Here is an 8,359-nt window from a genome sequence, read left to right on the forward strand (position 1 = left end):
GATAGACTATAATGTTTGCTGAAAACGAATGGTCGACCATTTATTCCTACATATTTATATGACTTATAAGATTTTGTTAACTATACTAATAACAGTTGCATCAGTAAGAAAAGATTATCGAGGTTGAAGTTAATAAAGATTTATCTTTGATCAACAATGTCACAATATCGATTAAATAAGTTAATTATGTTGTTGATTAAAAAAATGGTTAGACAATTAGATTATACAAATTTTATAAATATTTTCAACTCTAACACGACTAAACAAATAGTATTTATAAAATTATTTCAAGTATTCACTGACTTGGCATTGATTAAATATTTGGTTTCTAGTATATTTGTGTGTTGTCTGGTTACTGCCTCCCTCGATTACATCTAACGGTCAGAAACAACGAAGGCACATTGTGAAGACAAAGAACGAGATCCAGGCAATCGAACCCCTTGGCCTATATAATCGATCACCATTTTCTTCTTACCCGTGCTTTCTCACCTGCTGTCCTGCCTTCGAGGGTTTTTTCCCCTTTCTTCTTTTATTTTTCTCTTCATTTTTCTTTATTTTTTTTAAAATTTTTTTTCCGTTCTTGTTCTTACCCTATAAGAACCTTAATTTCTTTTTTGTTTTATCACCTTTTTTCTGCCCTTTTTTTTGAGTAAAGGCGAAGATGCATCAGCAGAGGTTGAAGCAACAGCAAGCGCTAATGCAGCAATCTCTTTATCATCCGGGTCTCCTTGCTCAGCCTCAGGTTTTTATTACCTTTTTATTTTTAATTTTTTACCTTATCACGTTTTCATTTATTTTTTTTTTTGATTTTTTTTTCCAGTTAAAATTTGTTGCTTGAATTGCTCGTATTACGGATCTGTGTTGGTGAATGAAATTATAAAGAAAATTCCGGAACTGGATTATTTGTAACATATTAACGATGTTGCTTGTTTACCTGACTCAGTGGAGAATCTGTATAATAAATAATTACTTGTTTAAAATAAAGGTGAATTTTTCATGATTGGGATACCGATGATTGTTTTCAAATGGTTGGTTATTTAAGTGAAGCTAGGTAGTATCATTGTCTTTTTCCATTTCAGTTCAAGATCAAAGTTGGACAATGTGCTGTTAAATTGCTTTGTCACTGTAAGTTGTGCTGTATTTCTCTACTGAAAACTTATTTCCTTCAAGTTCCTCTCGGTTTGCGAGTGCAATCAGGCAAGCAGTTTCTAGAGACGTGGCATTCCTGGGTTTTTTCCTATGCATAATAAATATGTAAGAGAGATGTTTGGATATCTTCTATGTTGTTTGTAGTTAGACGGCAGACTTTGGAAATTATGTTCTTAAATTCTAGTTTCTTTTTTATAAATTAAATTTGAGAGAGCTTTTTGTTAGTCAAATGTGAATGTTTAATTTATGACATGTATCTACAATTGATGGGGCCGTTCCCTTCGCTTTAAAGAATTTGACAAAATGGGAGCATTCAGTACGTAGAAGTCGGGAAGTTTGATGAAGTATCTGTTGATGTGGAAATGGACAAGTGGGATTTTAAATCTGTTGTCAAGATGTGTCTTCTGCGTTTGGATTCTGTAAACCTCAATGTGTTCTATGTCTTTGTCCATGTGTGGAATTGAGGTGATAATAAAATGCAAATTGTGTTTGATCTAGCGTATCCCATTAAATATTTGTATTTCATTTTCACGGTTTTTTATTATCCAGTCTGACATCTCTTATGACTTGTTTACTTCATGCAGATAGAGCCTATCTTGAGTGGAAATTTGCCTCCCGGATTTGATTCAAGTACATGTCGTAGTGTGTGAGTTCCCAACGAACCCTGATTTTTTGAGCCCTTTGTTTTTTTGTTCTTTTTCCGATTTCCCTTTTCATTTCTCGTCCTTGTGCTGAAGCAGTTTTCACCATATTGAAATATTAAGTCATTCCATAGATGCTGATTGAATTATTTTGTGGGATATGATACCTCAGGACTAGCTATCTCAATGTAAAGTAGCAATATTAGTTGATTAATAAACCATTTTGTGATGCCACATAGGTATGTCGGAAACATCCACCCACAAGTTACGGAACCACTTCTTCAAGAGGTTTTTGCTAATACTGGTCCTCTTGAAGGCTGCAAGCTCATTCGTAAAGAGAAGGTGTTGTCTTATGTCTCATTGTTTCACCTCTTCACCTATTCATGTACTCTGAGAAAAATTTGTTTTTCTCTCCTATGTGTTCATGCTTCCCTTACTCTCTTGACTTCTATGCTTATGCAGTTTCAGATGACTTGTAATTTCATTGTGGCTCTTGAATGTTTTTTAAGATATCCATGTTTGATTCATTATGAATATTTCTAGAGTTTGTCTCAGTGTTATCCACGACTAGGAAAGTATGCTCCAACCAAATATATACACTTTCTGTTATTTTGGTTGCCATCAATATTCTTATTGTTGAAATTTACCCTAACGAGTGTGTGACGTAGCTCCCATTTTTTTCCTCTTTATGATAGAAAAGTTAATATCTGTGTTACCCAGTATTTATTAGGACAATGAACAAAGTCATAAACACATAAAAGTTTTAGTTCCTTGCTAAGGTTTGCATTTTAATCACCTTTTATTCAGTGATTGACCTATTTCACTGAAGGAGGTTTTATTTACTGAAGTTCTAATCTTCTCATCTTAATTTCCAACCTGTAATGCAGTCATCATATGGCTTTGTGGATTACTTTGATCGCCGATCAGCCGCCCTTGCTATCGTGACTTTGAATGGGAGGCAATTGTAAGTTTGAAGATTGGTAAATTATTTGCTTTACAGTGGGTTTTTGATTATTTAAATGCAAATATGCAGGTTTGGTCAACCTATTAAAGTTAACTGGGCATATGCTAGTTCGCAGAGAGAGGACACGACAAGTATGTTATATATATATATATCCAGAATCTCTACCTTTGATCCTCTTTTTCGTCACCATTAGCGATTTTATTTTACGCCAACTTGTTTGGGACTAAGTTTTGGTGATTAGATATACACTTGATTTTACAGATCAATTCAATATTTTTGTTGGTGATCTTAGCCCAGAGGTTACGGATGCTACCTTATTTGCATGTTTCTCTGTCTATCCTAGTTGTTCGTAAGTTCAATTTTGTTTGCAATTCCTTGAGGTTGAGATCCCCCCTTGATTTCATTAGCAACTCAACAGCCATCATTCTATTGATGCAGAGATGCAAGGGTCATGTGGGATCAGAAGACTGGTCGCTCAAGGGGATTCGGTTTTGTTTCTTTTCGTAATCAGCAGGTCTGAGTATGGATTTTTTTTATTTGTCTTTGCTATTTGTGCAAGTATTAATTATTTAATCATTCCGTATTTTGTGTGACTTCCAGGAAGCTCAAAGTTCAATAAATGACTTGAATGGTGGGTATGCTTTACTTTGTAGCTCTTTTTTTTAAAAAAAAAATTCAAATCCGAGTCTCTTTTGTGGAATTTTTTATTTTATTTTGAATTTATTTTTGGTTTTTTGGGCTATAAATTTATGCATAGTATCAGTGTTTTTTTTTTAAATTTTCACGTTAAAATATATATTTAAATAAATGTTATGTAATGACTAAAAAGACAATTTATCTCTGATGAATTTTTGTTTCAGTATTGGACCTCAGGGATCCTTGTTTCTAATCTCATGTTGACTGCTTTATGCAATAATGATGTAATGTTGATACATTCATGAAAAGTCTGAATGAAGTTATTATGATTGTGGCTGCATGATAAGAATTTTTTTTACAAGAATCACCATGTTAGATCTAGCGAGCCCTTGCTGTTTATACCTGTTTTGTGATTAATATCCTCTGGTTGACTCAGAAAAAAGCTCCTTTTTTATGACACCTGATTGGTTGCAATGATGATTTTGCTATAATCTGTATGGTATGAGTTGTAGTTGATATTTAGTTCTAAAGCAATACTTTTCCCCTTGAAATTGCAGGGAAGTGGCTTGGAAGTAGACAGATCCGCTGCAACTGGGCCACAAAAGGTGCTGGTCTGGGTGATGACCAGCAGAGTTCTGATTTAAAAACCATCGTGGAACTAACAAATGGAACATCAGGTTAGTTATCTACAATAAATCGCTTTTATAGATTTGGTTCTGAATGTTAGTGACCATTTCAATGGTATTCTGTTTCGAAAAATGTTGTAGAACTAACAAGTGGAACGTTGGGTTTAACCATTCACAATTTATATTGTTTCTGTAAATCTGCTTTCGAATTTAATGATTGTTGTTGAATGATTAGGCACTTGGCTTTGAACCAAGCAGGAGCCCCGTTTGCTAGATGTATTATAATTTTGATTTATTTGATTTAATGTTGAAGAGGATATGGGTTTTTCTTTGGGTTTATCCACATTTGTCATATGTTGTATTATTTTTTCCTCATGATTCATTCTGCAGAAGATGGTCTGGAAAAGAGGAATGAAGATGCCCCAGAAAACAATCCACACTATACGACTGTCTATGTTGGCAATCTTTCTCCTGAAGTAAGTATATATTTAAGCTTATCTATATTATGTGAAAAAATCTGTCTTTTGTGGCATGCGACCATGGCAATCTGGCCTCTCTAATATGAAATGAAGTGATGGTTCGTTAATGTTAATTTTAGAGGTGAACTACGAACTGCATCAGCTATTTGAGTTGTTTTGATGTGACTTCATGAATCCTTGTAAATATCGTACATATGGTAACTAGTTACTCTTTCGGATCTGTAAACAAATTAGAACTGCACCTGGTTCAGATTTGGTCATATATAAACTTACTGAACCATAATCATCTCTAGGAGACTAGGACACTCTTGAGGTTGTGATCTTCTGCAATCCTCCGTCTTGTTTAGAAAAGTTTTCCTTTATATATGTTTTTGTCAATCTGTTTTGTCTAGATATTAATGAATTACTGTGTAATTGCTTTACGTACCTAATAATTTATTTAGTTTTTTGTTCATTAGTTTTGTTTCCCTGCTGATGACGCTAATAGTTACATATATGGTGATTTATTCATTGCTCTTGTTTGAGGAGTTGGGACAAAAAATATTTTCTGTTCATATTGCTAACAACACTCATTGCAGGTGACATCTGTTGATCTACACCGTCATTTCCATGCACTTGGAGTTGGAGCAATTGAGGATATCCGTGTTCAGCGAGACAAAGGTTTTGGCTTCATAAGATATAGTAGTCATGCTGAAGCAGCTCGCGCTATCCAAATGGGAAATGCTCGAATCCTTTTTGGCAAACCGATAAAGGTACACATTCATTATATACACCCATTGGTCGGTCTATCAATATCTATATATACGAACCTATTAGTCAACTCTCAAAGCTCCACTAATGGTTGAAAAAACGGAAAATGTTTTATTAATTTATGCACATTTTTTTAACGTTAGGTGCAACTCGCTTAAATAATTTACAATGCTCATCCAATCCTCATATATTTGGTAAGGATATCAATCTGTATCTATTTATAAATAAATAAATCAAATCACAAAAAATAACGATCCTATACAAAAGATAAGATTTGATTTAGTCTAATCTCAATATTTCTACACTCCCCTCAAGCTTGTCTATAGATGATAAGACCAAGCTTGTGAATAAGAAACGCAAATGGTTTTTTGTCCGACCTTTAGTGAGTAGATCAAGTAGTTGATGAGAGAAGAGAACATATCCAATGTCGATTGTGCCTTCATCCAACTTTTCTTTGATGAAATGACGATCTATTTCCACATGCTTTGTTCTATCACGATGGACATGATTGTGAGCTATACTGATGGTAGACTTGTTATCACAATATAGCTTCATAGGCTTTCAAGTTAAATCCTCAATTCTTCCATTACATTCTTTATTCAAATGAGTTGCATATTCCAAGTGACATGTTCAGCTTCTGCACTGCTCTTAGCCACAACAGATTTTTTCTTGCTCCTCCAAGTTACCAAATTTCCCCACAATAGATTGAACCGGCCCAATCCGGATTAGTGAATCCTTTTATTTCCCTGTCATTGGTTTTGGTAAAGAATAAACATTTTCCAGGTGTCTGTTTCAAATATCTCAAAGATCCGACACACAACATTGAGATGACCTTGACGAGGAACATTCATATATTGGCTGACTAAGCTTAGTCCAAATGCAATGCCTAGCCTTGTATGCGAAATATAGATAAGCCTTCCAACAAGGCACTGGTAATTTCCCTTGTCGAATAATTCACCTTCAAGCATCTTTTCTTTATTACCATGTTCAATTGGGGTCTTACTTGGTTTGCATCCTAGCATGCTTGTCTCTTCCAAAAGATCCAAGGTGTATTTCTTTTGAGTAACAAAAATACCTTTCTTGCTCTTTTTTATCTTCATTCTTAAGAAATACTTTATTGTTCCAAGATCTTTGACTTCAAACTCTTTGGGCATCATCATTTTGATTTTGTTCATTTCTTCATTATCATCTCCGGTGATAATAATATCATCACTATAGACAATGCTCACAATAATCTTCCCCTACTCAAGAGTGTTTCACTAACATTGTGTGGACGCCAGTCCCTACTTGTAACTAAATCTCTTGATGGCTTTTGAAAACTTGTCAAACCAAGCTCTAGAAATTGTTTTAAACCATAGAGAGATTTCTTAAGCTTACTAACAGTTTCCCCTCCTCGATTCTCCGCAAATCCCGGAGGTTGACACATATAGACCTCATCTTCCAACTCACCGTTTAAAACAGCATTTTTAATATCAAATTGTTGCAAAGAACAATCAAGATTACTGCTAAAGTGAGAAGGATCCGAACCATATTGAGTTTGGCACCATCGGCAAAAGTCTCATTATAGTCAATCCTGAAGGTTTGTGTGAAGCCTTTGGCCACCAGCCGGGTTTTTTACCTTTCTACAGAGTCATCTGTCTTATATTTGACAGTGAAAACCCATTTATATCCTATGCACACTTGCCCTATTGTAATCTCACCAATTCTCATGTTTTGTTTTTTTCAAGGGCTTCCATCTCTTCTAGGACATCAGCTTTCCCCTCCGAAACTCTCAATGCCTTCTCGATAGACCTTGGAATAAATATACTAGATATATTTTAAGTAAAAACATGAAATGGAAGAGATAATTTCGAGTAGGAGACAAACTGGGAGATAGGATGTCGAGTACAATTCCTTACACCTTTTCTAACAGCTATTGGCAAGTTTAGATCAAGAATGGGTATACCTGGTTCTTTGGGAGTTTTCATTATCGGGTCATTCGCTGACCGTGAGGCATCATTTTTGGCCATTTTTAACCTTAGGCTCGAGAGACCATAAAAAACGGAGAATATTTTTTCAGTTTATGTTTTTTACATTTGGTGCAGCCCACTTAAATAATTACAATGGAGGAGATCCAATCCTTGTAAATTTGGTAAGAATATAAATCTATATCTATCTATAAATATAAATTAATAAATCCTATCACAAAATAAAACCATCCTATACAAAAGATAACATTTGATTTAAGTAGTCTCAATAGTTATACAGCTATTAATTGACGCCATCTTGATCAGGTTCCAGTCAATTACAGAACATAACATTTTGGGTTCATATTTTCTTGAAAAAGGCTCAAATTAAAGACCCTAATAAATAAATATTATCATACTGCAGTGCTCATGGGGTAGTAAGCCTACCCCTCCAGGAACCAGTTCTACCCCTCTACCTCCTCCAGCAGCAACTTATATGCCAGGATTTACGGCTGCCGATCTTGCTGTATATGAGCGGCAACTTGCTTTGAGTAAAATGATGGGTGATGCACAAGCCCTGATGCATCCACAGGGTCAGCGATTTGCTGCTGCCACTCAGCCGCTATATGACACCATGTATTCGAGCATCGGCACATCCCAACAACCCATGTTCTATCAGTAGCAATGGTAATCTTAAGTGTTGCTGCTTTGAATAGCATGCAGGAATTTAAGTTAGCAAGTTGCTGCTGTTCTTTTTTTCCGTTCGAAACTACTTTTGCTGATGCGTTTTGTTTTAACTTCAAGTGCGTCTTATAAGTGATTGTAGCTTTTGTTTTATGAATACTACTACATATATTCTGGATTTTATTGTTCGATTTCACCATTATTGTCTTTTTATTGAATTTGTTTCGTAGATGGAGTGGCAAAATGGATCCTTTTAAAAAAAAAAAAAAAACCTATTTTGAAAAGATGATGCAGAACCCTCTTTTTTTGTTCTATCAAATTCCTATAACAAAATTTTAATTAACAATTTTTTAAAAAAAATCAAGTTTCGATGAAATTGTCTTAGTTAAGTAAAAAAATTTGAACATTGCGATATTTTTTAAGTCTTCAAAACATTGAATTTAGGTTGGGTCTGAAGGAGATTGTGGTTAGACGACGGAAAGAG

At 34.7% G+C, this 8,359-nt stretch overlaps 1 protein-coding gene across 1 annotated transcript; it reads left to right on the forward strand.

Annotated features, from left to right (window-relative positions):
- The first annotated feature begins 474 nt into the window (after nt 1-474).
- Nucleotides 475-8,071, forward strand: LOC142528864 (oligouridylate-binding protein 1-like). The gene is made up of 12 exons (XM_075634113.1): nt 475-742; nt 1,734-1,795; nt 2,030-2,132; nt 2,678-2,754; nt 2,824-2,885; nt 3,016-3,103; nt 3,193-3,268; nt 3,355-3,385; nt 3,948-4,067; nt 4,407-4,492; nt 5,074-5,247; nt 7,616-8,071. Exons 1-12 carry the CDS (start codon nt 662-664, stop codon nt 7,871-7,873), a joined length of 1,218 nt encoding a protein of 405 aa, XP_075490228.1. The 5' UTR covers nt 475-661; the 3' UTR covers nt 7,874-8,071.
- The last annotated feature ends 288 nt before the right edge of the window (nt 8,072-8,359 follow it).

The sequence above is a fragment of the Primulina tabacum genome, chromosome 16 (assembly GCF_025594145.1).
Source record: "Primulina tabacum isolate GXHZ01 chromosome 16, ASM2559414v2, whole genome shotgun sequence".
In the NCBI taxonomy this organism is placed as follows: Eukaryota; Viridiplantae; Streptophyta; class Magnoliopsida; order Lamiales; family Gesneriaceae; genus Primulina; species Primulina tabacum.

Bases quoted from the DNA above. Each gene is read 5' to 3' on its own strand.
- LOC142528864 (XM_075634113.1), top strand. From the start codon at position 662: ATGCATCAGCAGAGGTTGAAGCAACAGCAAGCGCTAATGCAGCAATCT. The intron at 1,796-2,029 runs GTGAGTTCCCAA...GATGCCACATAG, and splicing joins TCAAGTACATGTCGTAGTGT to GTATGTCGGAAACATCCACC. The intron at 2,755-2,823 runs GTAAGTTTGAAG...GCAAATATGCAG, and splicing joins ACTTTGAATGGGAGGCAATT to GTTTGGTCAACCTATTAAAG.